The following is a 19,824-nucleotide window of genomic DNA, read 5'->3' on the forward strand; positions in this document are numbered from 1 at the left end:
TATTTTGGAGCGAGACCATGCAAGGCTTTAAAAATAAACAACAACATTTTAAAATCAATGCGACACCTCACCGGTAGCCAGTGGAGACGGAGAGGCTAAAATGGGGGAGATGTGATCCCTTTTTCTCGACCCAATCAAAAATCTAGCTGCAACGTTCTGAACCAGCTGAATGCGCAACCCACATATAAGGAATTACAATAACCAAGGTGAGATGTAATAAAGGCATGAATGACTGTTTCCAAGTCCTTCTGTGATAGAAAGGATTTTAGTTTAGAAATTTGCCTCAGTTGGTAAAAACTGGACTTTACTACCATGGAGATTTGTTTTTCAAAACTTAGTGATGACTCAAAGATGATACCTTGTTCTATTCCAGAAGAATTATTGATCAGTCTTAAAGACTCAGATAGCATTTCTACAATTTATAAAAAAATATTTTAAAATCTCTTCCTTTCAAAGACCCCAGAGTACATTGGGGAAAGTATTTGTCACTTAATATTTCAGAAAAGGAGTGGAAGACAGCCATGCACAGAATATTCTCGAGCTCCGTATGTGCAAAGCATACAATCATTTAACTTAAAATCTTCGATCGAGCACATTTATCTCGTTTAAAATTGTCCAAAATGTTTCCAGAGAAAGATTCATCCTGTGAATGTTGCAATCGAGCGCTAGCCTCACTGGGCCACATGTTGTGGGCATGCACCAAATTAAAAACATTTTGGACAAAAATCTTTGCATGCCTATCAGACAGCCTTGGTGCCACAGTCACTCCTAACCCATTAACAGCTGTCTTTGGTGGACTCCCAGATGGGCTTTAAGTGGAGAAGAACAAGCAAACTGTAATTCCCTTTACTGCACTCCTAGCACGTAGACTTATCTTGCTCATCTGGAAGAATCCCACCCCACCACTCTTAAGTCAGTGAGTAACCGATGTTCTATACTATTTGAAATTGGAAAAAATCTAATTGTCACTTAGAGGATCTGTTCAAAACCTTTTTGAAATATGGCAGGATCTAATCAATAACATTTTAGAATAAGGTCCCATTTTGGGAAAAAGGTTACCCTTCTTTTCTTGCTCCTTTTATAGAGTAGCTTTGGTTGCTGGCTCCTCTCTCTTTCTCTTAGCTGGGGTTGAATTTTGCTTTGATTTGTTAAATTTGACTTGACTGCATGGAATGTTATCTGTTTCAAACTAACATCAATAAAAATCTAAAATCACTTCAAAGAAAGTAAAAACAATATCATCTGGATGTGATTTGATTTGGTGAAGTCCATGGAGATAAAACATCAATACGAGTCATCATTAACCAGTAGCCCACAAACTACTAATTTAACAAAACCACACTTAAAGAGTGAAGAAATATTAAAGTCAAGATGTTAAGTTCATGTGGGTCCTTCACTTTTTCTGTGGGTCTTAAAAGGTCCTTCCCTTGTCGTCTGCTGCCTTTATGCCATTTCTGCTCCTGGACGTTCTTATCAGCTTGGAAACCTCCTACATTACAAATACATCCCAATATGGCAACTATCGTGAAATGCAGGAAAGTGAAGCCAGCCCGGCAAAGACGTCTTTTCACTAATAAATCAATAATTCAGATGTGCAGTGAAGAAGCATTGTAGCATAATGGGTAAGAATTGCTGTCATCAACCCACTTCATATACATGTACATTTGTGCCGCATGTTAACATGTTTTCTTCTACTATTAAAATTCATGCAGTAATTTCTAGAGAATTTAAATCGGATTGGTCACGTGTATCCTGTCTGAGAGCTGATGCACCACCATTTTTAGCTTTGTCTCTTCAATAAAAAATACTTGTTTTTAAATTAATAAAAAATACATCTCAGAAACATAACTGAGGACTTGGCATTTCAAACTGAACAGCATTGACATCATTTTAGGCAGAAAAATCAACTTGTTTATGATTTATCAAATTAGCTGCAGAATGGGGAAAAATATAGCCAGTCTTATTATGTAACGTGTTAAATTAGAGGTGAACACTAATCTCTGAATATGAATGTAGTTAGAATTCAATCCAGCAGCCACCAAAAAAGTAACATGTTAGTGCTGCCCTTGGCAGGAACTGCTGTGTTGTCACGAAGAGCAAGATAGACAGAAAGCCAGACAAACAGAGATGGCGTCTAATCCGTGTATCTGTGCAGATTGAGATTAATAAAGGAACAACGTGATAATTTAAAATACGAAGAGTGAAGTAGTATGTGCTCTATCTCCATTTACCTGAATTGCAATTAAAAAAGAGCAAACATCTTTTATTCCTTAGAGTTTGTTCAAGTCTATCTTGGAAGGCCGGGAACACCAGACCATTATTCCTCAAGGGGTACCCTACATGGCACGCCTGCTGAGATACTATGTCAGTGAGGACGCCATCCTTCTTCACTTGGAACATGTACAAGGTAGGAGAACAATTTCAGAACCTTTAAAATCCAGTCTTTCCCTCTATAATGCCATTTTCCTGTAAACCTAAACAAATGCAAGCATTGTGCTGCAGCTAAAGGGCGAACAAAAAAAGTTTTCAAGAGGCCTCAGAGCCTGAGGTGGTAGTGGTGGAGGTGCTTGGCATGGAATAGACATTGATGACCAAAGAAAAGTAGTCTTGAGTTGGCCTAAAAAGTTGGAAATTGAATGAAGGTGAAAAAGGCCCAGTTAGATCATGGGTTTGATAAAACACGGGTTATTTCTGACACATGTATATCAATGTTAGTGATGGATGCTAATTAATACATTTTATAGAAGCATGTACCCATCAAAAACCTGTCGGTTTACAAGAATCTTTTAGATACATGGGATAATTTTCAAAGTGAAGACACTAAAAACAACGACAACAACAACATTTATTTATATAGCATATTTTCATACAAAAAATGTACCTCAAAGTGCTTTACATAATGAAGAATAGAAAAATAAAAGACACAGTAAGAAAATAAAATAAGTCAACATTAATGAACATAGAATAAGGGTAAGGTCCGATGGCCAGGGTGGACAGAAAAAACAAAAAAAAAACTTCAGACACCTGGAAAAAAAAATAAAATCTGCAGGGATTCCAGACCATGAGACCGCCCAGTCCCCTCTGGGCATTCTACCTAACATAAATGAAACAGTGAAACAGAGTGATAGTTTTTGAGAGGTTTACTTACCTTGGCAGTGACATTCATGTCTCTGGTGACTCTTCCTATGAAGTCAGTAGACGGATTGGGAGAGCGTGGGGGGTCATGAGGTGCTGGGTAGGGGTGTGTGGCGCTCCCGATATCTATGCAAAAGAATGAAGGTCCAAGTCTTTAAAGTCCTGGTGCTTCCCGCTTTGCTATACGGTTGTGAGACATGGACGCTATCCAGTGACCTGAGACGAAGACTGGACTCCTTTGGTACTGTGTCTCTTCAGAGAATTCTTGGGTACTGTTGGTTTGACTTTGTTTCGAATGAGTGGTTGCTCATGGAGTCCCAAATGAGGCACGTTACCTGCATTGTAAGGGAGCGTCAGTTATGGCACTACGGTCATGTGGCGCGTTTCTCCAAGGGTGATCCGGCTTGTAAGATCCTCATTGTTGGGGACCCGAGTGACTGGACCAGGCCAAGGGGTTGCCCATGTAACACATGGATGCGGCAGATAGAGGGTCATCTCCGGATGGTGGGACTGGACCGTGTGGGGGGGTTGCCAAGTCTATTTCAGAATTAACTTGTATAAATATCAGCATTTTTCAGCCATGCAGCGCATCTTCCTAACTGCATTAGGGATAATCTATAGTATAAACTATTGTGATACGATTGTTCTTCTTAGGGCTGCTTTATCTTGGTCGAAGGATGGCTCCAGCATGTAATGAGCATAGGGCAGGAAGCAGCTCTAGAAATTATATCTGTACCCAAAGCCACCATAGAGATGCCAGTTTACAGAGCACGCCTTAGACAAAAGGAGCACAGGATCAACATTCAGTTAGTCATTCTGTTGATTCAAAATATTACAATTGTCAAAATTACAAGAGTATCTTATTATGATACAGAAAACATTACTTACAATCAACCTACTATTAAGGTTATAAGGACTAAAAATAAAACTAGGCAGTGTAATGGCCCAGTAGTTAGCACAACAGGTCTCATAGCACTACACAATAAAATTAAAAATATAATATTAACACTTAAAATGTACACTGTATATGAAACCCATGTTTCTGTCTATAGACTTTAAATAAAAACAATGATACATATACACTAAGTATTCATTTCACACTAGCAGTTTAACTTTGCTTTACTCTGTTGGTAACTGGATTTCATTTCTGTTGCCATTGTGTGGAGCTTTCACATTCTATTTGTATTTGCATTGAGTTTCATTTTCCTGGCTTTTTTAGTTTACTTCCATGTCACAAAGACAAGCCTTTTAGGATGATTACTGTCTTTTGATTGGCCTGCTATGAATACGAACACTCTGCAGGTATCCTATCCATGCTTAGTCCCCAGTACATTCGAGTGACCTTGTAATGTAAAAACGGGTTCAAAATTGTAGAATGTAGAAATGCAAGCAGAGATTTCCATGGGAAAGAATTTTCAGTGTTGATCCTGCACACAGTCCTACAACTAACATGCTACCACTCAGATTTGATTCTCTCTCTGCATTCTCCACTGAGCTTTTAGCGGTTATTTCAAATTTGATCAGATTTTAAAATCCACTCCCCCACCCCCAGCAATTCTGCTATATAATGTTGCAGTAGAGCTCAGCCTGCAGCGACTGCATTGACCCCCACGTCTAACAGCCATGCCAGCTGCCAGACTTTGGATGAACCTGTCCAGTAATATCTGTGTGAGCGCTGTAAAAAAGATACAAGTGTTGGGATTCAACTGGTGCTACATACAAAGCTGAACTGGGCTGTAGCATTTTTCAATTATGTAACAGAGCACCAGTACTTCTTGGTTTGTGCTGTCATTCACTGGACTGCTAATGTTTTCCCACCACATGCTCTGTATGAACCAAGGCGTGGAGCACATCTGGTATTTTTGTGTACACATCTGGGGCCTCATGTATAAACAGTGTGTACGCACAGAAATGTTGCGTAAGAACGTTTCCATGTTCAAATCACGATGTATAAAACCTAAACTTGGTGTAAAGCTACACACATTTCCATGGTACCTCATACCCTGTCGTACGCAAGTTCTCCGCTCGGTTTTGCAGATTGGCGGCACCCAGCTTCAAAGCAGTGCTACTGTTACTGTGTGGTTTATCTTTCTTTTTCAGATCCATATTACTGACGTGGCTTTATAAATACACTGAAATTAACCGCATATTGCTTATTAGTTTAATGCATCTGATTGTAATTAACCTGTAATAATATAATGGTCCACGGAATGGCCAAACTATTCTAAATACCATAGCTGCTTTAGCGTTGTTACTCTCACTGCACCTTCTTCTTCTTCTTTCAGCTGCTCCTGTTAGGAGTTGCCACAGCGGATCATCTTTTTCCATATTACTGTCACTGCACCACTCGGAGTATTTATATGACTGTATATGAGTGGGGAATCACAGCAGCAGCTGATCGGAAAGAGAATTATCGGTATACAGCATCAAGCACACGCTGCCTCAGCCATGGCAAAACGTTTCAAAGCCTTTCCTGTACGGACCTCGCGGTTCAGAAACAGTTTCATCCCAAGAACTATAAACGCACTTAATCAATTGCTCCTTGTAGAACGGTTTTTTACTTATAAGTACAATCACCCCACTGTAAACTTGCACAACAGTTATAATACTGCACAACCTGCCTCACTTTATGAAACACGTATTTACATATGATGACGATATAATTTTTAAGATGAAATGCAGCAAAATGTTTATTATATTATACAGATAAAACTTTAACTTCATTTAAATAATCTGTATTGTTAATAATTAAACATGTGAGGACACAGTGCCGCAGCACAAGCAAGTTCATGTATTGTCCCTGCCTTGCGCTGTATATTTACTGAGACTGGCGCGACACTGGAAGGATAGATGGATAGAATAATATGTACTATGAAGATATTTCAATGTTCCTTAAAAATTTTGAAGAATCGTCATTGTAAGCTTACAGATGGCTTAACGTCTATTACAGAGCTGATTGTGTGGCAATTGGATATTTGGAGAAAGAAAAGTAAGGACAGGAATTGGAGGTTGGTACGTTTGAAAGAGACAGGACTGCTACAATAAATTATTTCATCGAAGGTCGCGCATGGCGCAGCAGCATCTTGTGTGATACATGAACAATCACTGCGCCACCGTGTTCCTAATAACATGCTTTCATTCCAATCATCATGAAAATGATATCACGTATACATCTTAGTATTTTAATTATTCAGAGAGCTGTAATATCACAATTGTAATGGATTCTGTGTCCTGTCGGAGGAAGAGAAAGCCCAGAAGCACATAGTGATTCACACACACAGAGCACATAGAAGATCAAATACAAAACAAAGCATTTAATGTGCTACTTTAGTTATGATGGGATTTGAGAAACTAGTTAATTAAATGATTTTAAGATGAAGTTTATAATGTTCTACTAAATGACAAAATAAACTACGTGATTAAAGTGGAAATGTCGAGATTGAAGTTGAGATTTCGTGCTTTTTCCCCACTGTGTACCTTTTTTTCTCTGTACCCTAATAAGCTTTCATATGACACTCAGACAGTGGGCTACAACTCGACTTTTCACGGCGACTTTGATATGTGACAACTTCTTTTTTATTTCCGGCACTGTGCAATTTTGTGAATGTGAGCTTTCAAGTTTCTCCAACACGCTATGTCACTCGATCAACTTCCTTTTGTTGATTATACCACGGTTTATTTGAACAAATAGTATGTTTTTCCTTTGCCTCCACTTGGTATTCGCTGAAATTCTTATATTTTCCCCCCGTGCTTTTCCCATTATCTTTTCACAGAAGGCTGAGCTTAAGGGCTATTTATATTGCTTTGCATATTCAAAGAGGTGTAATTCTGAGAGGAATTGTGACGGGACAGCAGGCGTGTGCACGAGCGTTACTTTTCACGCTCACCGGGATTTATGTAGCGGAAGAACGCGGAAGTTGGTGAACGCACAGATTCCTGCATCTGGATTTTTCTGTGCGTAAACACATTTCGGCTTTTGTGCTTATGTCATGTTATAGTGCGAATTCTACGCATGGCGTTATGCATGAGGCCCCAGGTGTTGAACAGTGTTGCCTGGTGGACAGTATTTGCACACAAATTGGTTATTTGTTAACCATTTTCATGGTGGAAAATAAACTGGACAGGTTATTAGTTTCTAGATGATTTTATACAATTGCTTGTCTTGTTTTAGGCTTTTTTTTAATGAAAATTGCTTAGTTAATCATAAAGCGATTGGTCTTCTGCATATTGACCTACTTCTTTTTTTCGGCCTGTCTATGTATAAACTTTTTGTTCCCTCCAGGTGGCCGCCTGTTTTCACATTTACGCAAGCCTGCAGAATGGAATAAAGAGTACCCTGAATGTTGCAGCCCCTCTCAAAACAGAATTCAGCTAAAGACCAGCTACACAGCACCAGTCCTCAAGCTTGAATATGAACAGGAAGAATCCCCAACCTCAAATCATTCACCAGAGCACTGCAGCAGCTGCAGTCTTGAAAAAAAAGAAGAATCTACAGGACCTACTGCTTGCCAAACACTCCACACGTTTGCCATCTCGGACACAGATCTGACGAGGCCCATGCAGGATTCTCTTACAGAATGTAATGTTTTATCAAGTTGCCAACAAGGACCACATAAAGACATCGAGTCAGCCAGTGAAAAAAATCTGTGTGACATGAACGATACAGAACCTCAGGGGAACCATTCTCAAAGCTGCTGCCCTGACATAATCGGACCATCCTGGACTGTGAATGATCTGGTATACAACAAATCACTTGGTGAGCACAATGCTTTGTCGATTCCAGCAAAAACTGAAACTGTGAAGAAACTGTTAGACTCCCAACTGTGTATCATGAACATGTGCTCCAGTTCAGAATTCAAATGCACATCCCAGGTTATTTCTGAAAACGAGGTTTCAGGCCCAGGGCTAAAAGACTGTGGTCAGACAGTGGAAAAAGAGCAGAGTAACTCTGGAGGCAGCAAAAACACAACTGCCTGCAACCTGGATAAAAGTGGCAGAAGGGAAAATGAGCCTGAGCCAAAGAAAAGCAGTGAGTCTGGAATCCAGCTGTCAAAAGACAGGGACGAGGTCGTTCAGGTCAGAGAGGGAAATGAAAACTCCATTGAGAAAAGAAAAAAGGCTGGCAAAACAGAGGCACTAGAAGCAGCAATAAAGATACTCTCAGGGAGGAGACGTATGCCCTTCCAAAGTTCAAGTGCTGCGCAGAAGTCCGCCATCTCCATAGACCTATGTCCAGAAAGCATGATTGTGTCAGAACAACAAGCAACCTCTCACAGAACCAGAAGCCATAAGAATGATGAAGATGAATGGGTGAAAGTTGAATTGTCCTCTCCTGAGTCTAAACACAAGGAGACCTCAGACTGTGACACCAAAGGCCCTCAGCTCAGATTTGAGGCACAGGATCAGAAGAACGAAAGGTTGTCACCTAATGATTTGCACATTGAAGTTAATGGTTGGTGTCTTCTATCAAAGCCAAGAACTTCTAATGAGCGAAACAAGCAGAGCACATCAGGGCTCCCCGAAGATGTGGTCCGCCTGTGGGTGGCCCAGATCCTACTGGCACTTGAAAGTCTTCATGAGCAGGGGATTATATGTAGGGATCTGAACCCAAAGAACATCCTTCTAGACAATGCTGGTCAGTACGTGAGGGACCAGTTGAGATTATCTCCCTCTGTTTTTTGAACAGAATAGTAGGGGAGAGAAAAAACTGTCTCATTAAGGTCTAATGTGTCAAATTAATAAGAATGGTTGGGAATTGATTTCAGGTGAGGTCACTTAGATACACTATTATAACTTGGCCACCACAGTCCCTGGTTTCTTACCCTATTATCAAAATGATATCTAACTATAACTACAGTATATATCCAGACCTTACTATGTACAGTTAAAGATACTGTATATATTGGGAACCAGACATTGACAGGTAGGCTGAAGAAAATCAAAAAAGGCACAGAATAGCTGTTGGTAAAATAAACACAAAATGGCAAACAATTGCAGTCCTGCAGTATCCCTTAACTTAGTAAAAAATTAGCATAATGATAATCTTAAAAAAAAATTAACATCATGATAATCATTGCTGAAACAAGTGCTGTTATTAAAGTACCTATTGCTCAAGAGAACATCATTTGTCTCCTTTCACATTTAACACTGACCAAAATAGAAGATTCTTTGTAGTTACATAAACTCAAAGTTTAGACATCATTGGACTTCCCGTGTTCAGAAAGGTTAGAGTTGCCGTGAGTGGTACAGTGAAGATAACTTGAAGAGACACTAAGGCAAGCTTCCCATCTGGCATACACATGACACTGATGAACTGAAAGATCTCTCTGTGTTTTCAAATTCAGAAATTCTTTGCCATCATCTAGAAATCTACTGATTCATACACTATGTAACCATTTAAGAATCAGTGACGTTACACTATTCATCAGCCAATAGCTTTAAGGCAGAGTCTGATAGACCCGGCATCTCTTGTGTTTAAGTCACTCCTCCTTATGAAAGTGAACTTGAGTCCTAGCAAGTAGCCAGGCCCGGATTAAGACCCCCACAGGCCCCTTGGTGACTCAACAGAGAGTCCAAGGCAGTCCACAGACACCTGGAGACTCGATTGTCTCATCAAGTGGTTGGGTTTCCCCTTGGTCATCTCGGCGTGCTTAGACTAGATCGCGGGTGTCGAACTCCAGTCCTGGAGGGCTGCAGTAGCTGCAGGATTTCATTCTAACCATCTTCCTTATTAGTGACCAGTTTTGGCTGCTAATTAACTTCTTTTGCCATAGTTTTAATTAACTTGACTCAGGCCCCTTAGTTGTCTCTTTTTTCCTTAATTAGCAGCCAAACCATAATGAGACTCAAAACGAGCCACCAAATGACCAGCTCACCTGTGCCTATCACACTATCTAAAAATAAAAAAAGGTGAAGGTCTCAGTGAGGTTGATCTCTCAGGTCACCAAAATATTTGGATGGTGTTCTTAGAAAAAACAGAAAAATCAACAGTTTTGGAAATGTCTGCAGTGGCAGAATGAGAGCAATGGAATTAAATAGCCATAAAATTAAATAATGGATTTAATTAACAGCAAGAATCAGCTTCTCATTAAGAGATTGGTTGGAGTTTGAAATCCCAGTTTAGCTGAACATCTGTTGGCTCGTTTCACATCTCATTTCTGTTTGGCTGTCATTTAATGAAGAAAGAAATCAATTCAGAGGGCTGAACTCTTCTGACAGGGCTATTAAAGTGATGGGGAAAAGCTAATTAGCAGTGAAAACTGGTCACTGATTAGGAAAAGGGTTAGAATGAAAACCTGCAGCCACTGCAGCCCACCAGGCCTGGAGTTTGACATCCCTGGACTAGATCATTTCATTGTGCCGAGTTGGGGGATTGGGGGACTGCTGAAAGGGCCTCCAGCCATGATGGTAGATCCACCCCTACTGATTGCCTCACTCTTTTGGTGTAGTGGGAAAACCAAACACTGAGCTAAATATGAGCCCTTTTACTTCAAGTAACTAAAACCTGATATTAGCGATATTACTTATCTGTGTATTGTATTGTATTTACCCCCTTTTTTTGAGACAAACTGCACACCCAACCTACCTGGAAAGGGGTCTCTCTTTGAACTGCCTTTCCCAAGGTTTCTTCCATTTTTTTTCCCTACAAGGGTTTTTTTGGGAGTTTTTCCTTGTCTTCTTAGAGAGTCAAGGTAGGGGGGCTGTCAAGAGGCAGGGCCTGTTAAAGCCCATTGCGGCACTTCTTGTGTGATATTAGGTTATACAAAATAAATTGTATTGTATTGTAATTATAAGCTCTGTGACAGACTAAAAACCATAGTGCTACTGAATATTTCCTGTCTATCAATTTACGTATATGTTACATATCTGTTATTACTAATAATTCATGCTTTATTCCATTTAGCTGGACATTTAGCTTATAAAGGAGAATACATTGTTGTGTAGAGTGGTAAACCTGAAAAGGAGAAACAAGATAGAGAAAGACAGCCTTGACCAAACCCCCCGCTGACACACACCACGGTGTCAAGAGACTTAGCAACAGAACCATTATGCTGTTGAAGGCAAAATGCTACATGGCAACCCTCAACCGCAATCAGTCAACTGATCAATCATGAAAACCAGCCTCATTTTGATAAGAAAAATCAGGGAGGGGATCAATAACTTTAGCATTGATCCATATAGGCAGCATTGCAAGATTTAAATGGAGTGCAGGATCTTCACTGCATCACTATTCATTAATCATGCTATGAATCCATCAAAATATAATTAGTCAGTCATTATCCAACCCGCTATATCCTAACACAGGGTCACAGGGTCCGCTGGAGCCAATCCCAGTCAGCACAGGGTACAAGGCAGGAACAAATCCCAGGCAGGGCACACACACACACACACTAAGGGCAATTTAGGATCGCCAATGCACCTAACCTGCATGTCTTTGGACTGTGGGAGGAAACCGGAGCACCCGGAGGAAACCCACGCAGACTCAGGGAGAACATGCAAACTCCACGCAGGGAGGACCTGGAAAGCAAACCCAGCAGCACTACCACTTTGCCACTGTGCTGCCCCAAAATATAATTATCTATGGTTAAAGTTTTTCATTGATCCATCTATAGTTTTGCTTTCGAATTTTGGTGAGGCTTACTTTAAGAGAGTTCTGGGTCTTCAAGTGTTACATAATTTAAAACTGACAATTAAACATTATATTCTGTCACTGTCTTATTGTAGGTCAGGTGTGCTTGACATACTTTGGTCAGTGGAGTGAAGTTCAGCTTGACTGCAGTACCACAGCAATGGAAAACCTGTACTGTGCCCCAGGTAAAACCTGCTATTGCTTTATCATTAAAAGAAGTCTTTAACAGATAACAAATTACATTTTACAGTACGTATATACAAATATGTCATAGGAAGTGGGCTTGCACTGTTGCACAGTGGTTAGCACTACTTCTTACAGCTCCAGAGTCCTGAGTCTCAATTCACCTTAAGCACTGCCTATATATAGTTTACACATGTCTATGTGTTTTTCCTCAGTCGTCTTTGATTTTTCTCCCACATGAAAGCCTGTAGCTATAATGGGTGTTCAAGCAGAGGATTAAGAACCACTATGCTTAAAGGATAAATCAGGAGTCGGGCCTGCTGTGGACTTTACCTGTGATGTACAATGAGTGATGCAATGGTGAATTTGGCTTTACCAGAAAAGACTGCACTGCGTAAAAGAGTTAGGCTACTCAAGACAATTATGTTTAAGTTAGGAATCTGCGATGTTAGTGTTTACTAGCGACTAGGAGCCCGATCGAATCGGGCTACAAATTCTACGTTTGTGAAATCCATCCATCTTTCTCTGAAAAGAATTATTTGTTTTTTTAAGTCCTTGAAATGATTTTGTTATCATGGCACTGATTTGTGCTTAAAATAGACCTTTTCAGCCGACATAATGAAGAGCTTCCTGTTTAAATGGGGCTGCGAGACGTTAACTCAGCTCTTCGGCGCACCTCATTTGATTTTTTCCGGCAAACAAATTTTCAAAACAAACCATATTTTACGACTCTAATCAGAATCGGAGTAATAATTATGTTGGAGTGGTTATTTTAGATCTGAGATTGGCTCAAATTTAAACAATGACCGCTGTTAGTACCCAGCCATCATTATTCAGTTTGCCAATAGATGTCAGAAGGACGGATGCCAAAACCGAAATGCCCAAAGATAGATTTCGACGTACCAAGCAAATGGCGATACGTTCTAAATTACATACGGTTCCTGAGCTGTCGAAGGGTTTAAGCCAGTCGACGATGTTAGTCCTGGAAAGTATGCCCTACCAAACCAATGTTCCAAAAACCAACCAAACTTACTGTTATCTGCTCGAACCATCACCGACTTACTATACTCGGCCGTTCAGCGGCATCACTGAAGCATTCGAATATTCTTAGTCAATCATGCAATACTGCGTCCGCGTTTGCCACGTTATGTTCTAACTACAGAGGCAGAGTCCCATTGCATGGTTCTAACTTGTATTGAGTTGAGGTATGGACGCGAACACCATACCTATGGGGTATTGACGCGAACACCATACATGCGGGGTGTTGACGGGGTATTGACGCGAACACCATACATATGGGGTATTGACGCGAACACCATACATACATGGTATTGACGGGGTATTGATGCGAACACCATACATACGGGGTATTGACGCTAGCACCATACATACGGGGTATTGATGCAAACACCATACATACGGGTTATTGACAGGGTATTGACGCGAACACCATACATACGGGGTATTGACGCTAGCACCATACATACGGGGTATTGATGCGAACACCATACATACGGGTTATTGACAGGGTATTGACGTGAACACCATACATACGGGGTATTGACATGAACACCATACATACGGGGTATTGACGGGGTATTGACGCGAACACCATACATACGGGGTATTGATGGGGTATTGACGCGAACACCATACATACGGGGTATTGACGCGAGCACCATACATACGGGGTATTGACGCGAACACCATACATACAGATAGTATCAAATTATATATAAGAATTTCTATATACTATTAGAATAAACAGAAAAATGCACACATACATTACAAGGTAACAAGAATTTCTTGTGTTCTCTAAAACCTTACTGATTTTCTGAGAGGACTGGAACAACACAAGTCCCTAGTCGTGCAATGTATTTGTTAATCAACAGCACACCTGATTCAAATGAAGGCAGTAATGATTAGCAAGCGTGTTAGTGGTCCAAGTGATCCAAATCATGTTGAGATTTGTTCTTGTTGCTTTAACATCCATCTTGTTTTTCTTGCACAAAGGTGTCCTCGGAAGGATGCTGCCTATTCAACACACCAGCTCCCTCTAGGTCTATTCACCTATATCTTCAGCTGCCAGCATGTCCAGGGTTAGGTTTTCCAGATAAGTTTGTTCAGACATTGTGCATCTTTTAAGCTAAAGATACATCCCCAGTATTATGCTCCATTTACAGTTCCATTGTTTCTCTTTGCTGTTAACACAACAGGATAAAAAAATAAATTAGTGGTAAAAAACATATGGAATGAGTCAGATGAAACAGTCAGAGCAAATGATCTGTGCCTGAGAAATATGCTGCCATCTAAATGTTGATTTATTACAATTCTCTCTCTCAATTCTTTATTCCAGAGATTGGGGGAGCCTCCGAAGTTACCGAAGCCTGTGATTGGTGGAGTCTTGGTGCTGTCTTATATGAGCTTCTTACAGGAATGGTAAATAACACCTGGTAAAGCCAATCAAATAATCCACATTAACAAATCACACTCACTTGAAAGATGTGTGTCTTTTTTAAATTTCTTGATAATTATTTCTACCATTTTAGTTATGCATGTATGGATCCAAAAGCTGTCTGTCTTTCAAAATTATGATAATAGCCTTGTTCAGTTATTGTTAAAATTATTATTTTTACATTTATGGCAATTCTTATAGGGAAACAAGAATATGTATATATGGCAGAGTTTGTAGATGAAAAGATTGGGCTACTGTTGGCTCAGTAAAATCTGAATCAGTAGCAGAATAAACACCTTAGGTTATGGAACAGGACAGCACACAAACAGAACGAGCACTAGTTATTATAGACTAGGAGTGGAAATGAGTTGTGCATTTGGTGGTTTTGGATCAGACTTTAATCCAGTGGTTGATACTGTAGAATATCTGCTAGAGGATCTAAAAGAAGGTGGCACAGTGGGTAGCGTTGCTGCCTCGCAGTTAGGAGACCCAAGTTCACTTGGAGTTTGCATGCTTTCCCTGTAGGTCCAAAGACATGCAGGTTAGGTGTATTGACGATCCTGAAATTGTCCCTAGTGTGTGCTTGATGTGTGGGTGTGTGTGTGTGCATGCCCTGCGGTGGGCTGGCACCCTGCCCGGGGTTTGTTTCCTGCCTTGCGCCTTGTGTTGGCTGGGATTAGCTCCTTCAGACCCCCGTGACCCTGTGTTAGGATATAGCGGGTTGAATAATGGATGGATGGATGGATCTAAAGGAAAGGGCTGGCAGATTTTTACCAGCAATCTTGAATTTAATCTTACTTGGCAGGTGTCAAAAGAGGAATTCAGCTCTTGTGATCAAGGAATATTACATAATGTTACATGCATTTTCAAACCCACTTATTCCAGTTCAGGGTTGCGTGTGGCCACTATCTCTCCCAGCAGAATAACAGGAACCAGCCTTGGCCATGAGTTAGCACATACACACACCCACAGAGCCAATTGGAAACAACAACTGACCTGACATGAACATCACTGGAAATGTGGAAGTACTTTGAGTTAAACCTACAAATACCCTCTGAAAGAATATACAAAATCCACAAGGACAATAACCGGACAATGGATATAAAACCAAAAATAAAAATGTACAGATAGTCATAAGAGCTATCAAAATGTTGTTATCACAAACATACGGAGTTACACTGAGAAATTAAATCTAACAAGATGCAATAAGGTCAGTTTTAAGACTTCTAATCAGGCATTTTATCTCTTTGGCAGAGACAATATTGGGACATATTGCATTCATTCTCCTGTATTAAGAGCATTGCTGCTTGAAGTAGCAGGGTGATTAATGTCATTTGTCCACAACTTATACTCGGCATACAAATTTAGTGCTTTATGTGTTGTAGATATATTTCATAACTTAACATTCCGAGTCATTAAAGTATTTAGGCAAAAGATCACATTTGAGAGTACAGAATTCTCATGAATGTAATTGTACTTTAGCTAGTCAAAATTTGAATTAGATAGATAGATAGATAGATAGATAGATAGATAGATAGATAGATAGATAGATAGATACTTTATTAATCCCAAGGGGAAATTCACATAATCCAGCAGCAGTATACTGATACAAGAAATAATATTAAATTAAATAGTAATAAAAATGAAAAGATGAAAAAAATGAAAAAAATAAAAATAAAATTAATGTTAGCATTTACTCCCCCGGGTGGAATTGAAGAGTCGCATAGTGTGGGGGAGTAACGATCTCCTCAATCTGTCAGTGGAGCAGGACAGTGACAAAAGTCTGTCACTGAAGCTACTCCTCTGCCTGGAAATGACACTAAGTGGATGCAGTGGATTCTTCATGATTGACAGGAGTTTGCTTAATTCCCGTCGCTCTGCCACAGATGTTAAACTGTCCAACTTTACTCCTACAATACAGCCTGCCTTCCTAACAAGTTTGTCCAGGCGTGAGGCGTCTTTCATCTTTATGCTGCCACCCCAGCACACCACTGCGTAGAAGAGGGCGCTCACCACAACTGTCTGGTAGAACATCTGCAGCATCTTACTGCAGATGTTGAAGGATGCCAACCTTCTCAGAAAGTATAGTCTGCTCTGAGCTTTCTTACATAGAGCATCAGTATTGGCAGTCCAGTCCAATTTGTCATCCAGCTGCACTCCCAGATATTTAAAGGTCTGCACCCTCTGCACACAGTCACCTCTGTTGATCACAGGGTCCATGAGTTAAGTAATCAAAAAGGTAGATATCTGAAATGCAATTTTAATTAGTCAAAATGAAATGGAACATATCTGTTATTCTAATATTATCAATTCAAACTATAAATACAGTTATCTGTAATCTGAATTTTATCTAACTCCATATATAAAAAAATTGAACATTGATTAGCTAAACATAAAACTAAAAGCTCTGCAGAGTTCAGTGGAAAAGCCTCTCAGTCAGTTATAAGAAAACATTCGTGAATCTTTGAGATTGCCTGGATTTCTACATTTACTATTCAAAAGACGTGGTCTGACTAGGCTGACCTGCCTTTTAAGGCGACCACTTCTTAAGGCAATTCAATATGTAGATCAATTTGATATTTTATACAAACTCATTAATTTGGTTATATTGCATTTGAGCGGTATTACTTTAATACTCATAGTTTCTGTTATTTTTGTGATGAGATTTAAACTTTTTTTCTATATTGAGGCCGCCCTTTTCAACCCCCCTGATATTTACTACACGGTGAGGCATTTGTACTCCATCAACATTAATTATTTCCAGAGACATAATTTTGTCTATTTTTCCAGCGCATTGCGCACAAAAGCAAGGGAACGATGGGAGCACCAGAACTCTGCTCACATCATGTCGCTTCGTACCGCAAGCTGCAAGTAGTAAGTCTGTGATAAACGGAATACTGCTACGCTTTCAACTCACGGGACGGAAGGACAATCCCAACCGATTTTATATAGTAAGAAAGAAGAAGAAGATATCGCACAGTCTGGAGCAGAAAATCATCTTTTACCTGGAAAAACGAAACTACAAATCCCATCGTGGACAGGGCATCCCAAAATGGACAGGGCGTGTGTGAAACTCCGCGCCTGCGTAGCACTCACGGGATGGAAGGACAATCCCAACCGATTTTATATAGTAAGAAAGAAGAAGAAGATATTGCACAGTCTGGAGTAGAAAATCATCTTTTACCTGGAAAAACGAAACTACAAATCCCATCGTGCATTGCAAAATGGACGGGGCGTGTGTGAAACTCTGCGCTTGCGTAGCACTCACGGGACGGAAGGACAATCCCGACCGCTTTTATATAGAAGGATCTTTAACTGAACCAACAACAACAACAACAACATTTATTTATATAGCACATTTTCATACAAACAGTAGCTCAAAGCGCTTTACATAATAAAGAATAGAAAAATAAAAACCACAGTTATACATAAACACAATCTGCTTAAATTAACAACATACACACATTTGTACTTTGTCTTGTCAATACTGAACATGATGTTAAAATATTCACAGTCCAAGATGAAAAAGATATGTGCACCTCTAGAATAAACAATTCTCAAAAACCAAAGGGGAGTCAGTTAGTCCAATCAGACTAGAAATGTGGGTGAGAGATGTCCTGCCTTATTAAACATTCAGATTTGGTTACAAGGAGAGTCTGCTCTTCCCAAGAAGGATCTGTTTGTTATGAATGAGTTTGTCGTAACCCTTTTTGTTATATTAAGATTGTGCTTGTTTGGTCCTTTTCATTCTTATTATGGCTTCTGACACATCCTATAACCAATGGTGATACATGCGGTTTGATTTAAATTTGTTAAAAATCAGTTAAAATGGCATCTTGTTTCAGCATAGTTTTGTTTTTCAAAGGTGCACAGTTTACAATTACCATAGTGTCGCTAAGGAAATGACCCTGAATGGCACAAACTGTGACATCGGTGCTGTGACAAAGTAACAGGTCAGCACCGTGCATTTCCCAGTCATCCGAAACTGTGAATAACGCCTCAAGACTTCATGCGATTTTCTTTATTTCTGCATCCTTTGGTAACAGACTCTGACTTTTGACTTTGATTTAGGATTTTTGTTTCTGGTTTTGATTCCGGGCATTTTCTCTCCCAGTTTTGACCTTTGCTTGTATCTTTTCAAGTTTGTGGCAGCTTTCCTGCCTTAGGGCCTAAACCACTTGATATCACTGGGGGAAACAATCAATTCAAAACTGCATAAAGACATTTTAACTGGACAATGTCGGGACAGCTGTAGTATGACCTTAAGCGAGCTGTCCATTTAAGCAATCTCAGAAATATGAAATGAAATTGAACAGTTTGATAATGAGGAATAGTTTTAAATTCCACCTTAAAATCATACAAGTATGATCAGTAGCTACAGGAACTGCTTGCTGAAGGATACTACTGCTAAAGGCAGTTCTAGCAGTTACTTAATACAAAAGCTCACATACTTTTTAAGTCTGGACTGTGAATTTTTAAACCAAGGGTCTCAAACTCCAGTCCCGGAGAGCTACTGTGCCTCCAAGTTTTCATTCTAACTCTTTTCTTAATTAGTGACCAGTTTTTGCTGCTAATTAACTATTTCCCTTTATTTTAATTGACTCTGATTGCTGAATTGATTCTTTTTTTCCTTAAAGGGCACCTAAACATAAATTTGATGTGAAGTGAGCCAGCAGATGACCAACTAAGTCGAGGCCTCAAACTCCAACCTTCATTCAGTTTCATAACTTGAAGCCAATTCTCGTCACTAATTAACCCCATTATTTAATTCCATGGCACTCATTCTGCCAAGGCAGACATTTCCAAAACTGTTGATTTTCTTTTTTAAGAACGCTGTCAAAATGTTTTAAGGACCTGAGCAGATCAACATTACTGAGGCCTTCACCTTTCTTTATTTTCAGTTATTGTGTGATGGACTCAGGTTGTTGTTTATGTGTTGGCTCATTTTGTGTCTTAATATTGTTTGTTTGCTATTTAAGGAAAAAAGAAATACTTAAGGGGCCTGAGTCTTAAGTTGTGCATCAATTAAAATTAAGGCAAAGAGTAGCAAAGAGTTAATCAGCAGCAAAAGCTGGTCACTAATTAAGAAAAGGGTTTGAATGAAAACCAGCAGCCACAGTAGCTCTCCAGGACTGGAGTTGGAGACCCCTGCTTTAAACAATGTGCTGACATGCAGCATTATTGTGAAATGTCTAAGATGAGGTTTGCTTAGTATATACAAAAATGATTATAAATCAGCCTCAGCGAGCAGAGTGAGACACACACAGTTCACAAACAAGGCTCACTGTATACTGAACTCACTGAAACTGACACTTAAGGTGCACCATCCTCTTAGGCTGAAATAATTAATTGACAATTATTCATATCTAGACATCAACAGTCTATCTGCACTGTTACATATGACACCCCCTCAACAAAAAAA

At 39.7% G+C, this 19,824-nt stretch overlaps 1 protein-coding gene across 4 annotated transcripts in view; it reads left to right on the forward strand.

Moving 5' to 3' along the window:
• Window positions 1–19,824, forward strand: part of rps6kl1 (ribosomal protein S6 kinase-like 1) — a 57,740-nt gene that overhangs the window by 24,245 nt on the left and 13,671 nt on the right. For 2 of the 4 annotated variants that reach the window (XM_039741119.1, XM_039741120.1), the window contains 4 exons: window positions 2,275–2,407; window positions 7,418–8,770; window positions 11,860–11,949; window positions 14,304–14,386. In XM_039741119.1, the coding sequence (XP_039597053.1) occupies window positions 2,275–2,407; window positions 7,418–8,770; window positions 11,860–11,949; window positions 14,304–14,386 (1,659 nt within the window). Of the gene's footprint in view, window positions 1–2,274; window positions 2,408–7,417; window positions 8,771–11,859; window positions 11,950–14,303; window positions 14,401–19,824 lie in introns of all 4 variants that reach the window. The other 2 variants (XM_039741121.1, XM_039741122.1) reach the window with 2 other exon arrangements.

The sequence above is a fragment of the Polypterus senegalus genome, chromosome 18, assembly GCF_016835505.1.
Source record: "Polypterus senegalus isolate Bchr_013 chromosome 18, ASM1683550v1, whole genome shotgun sequence".
Lineage (NCBI taxonomy): Eukaryota > Metazoa > Chordata > Cladistia > Polypteriformes > Polypteridae > Polypterus > Polypterus senegalus.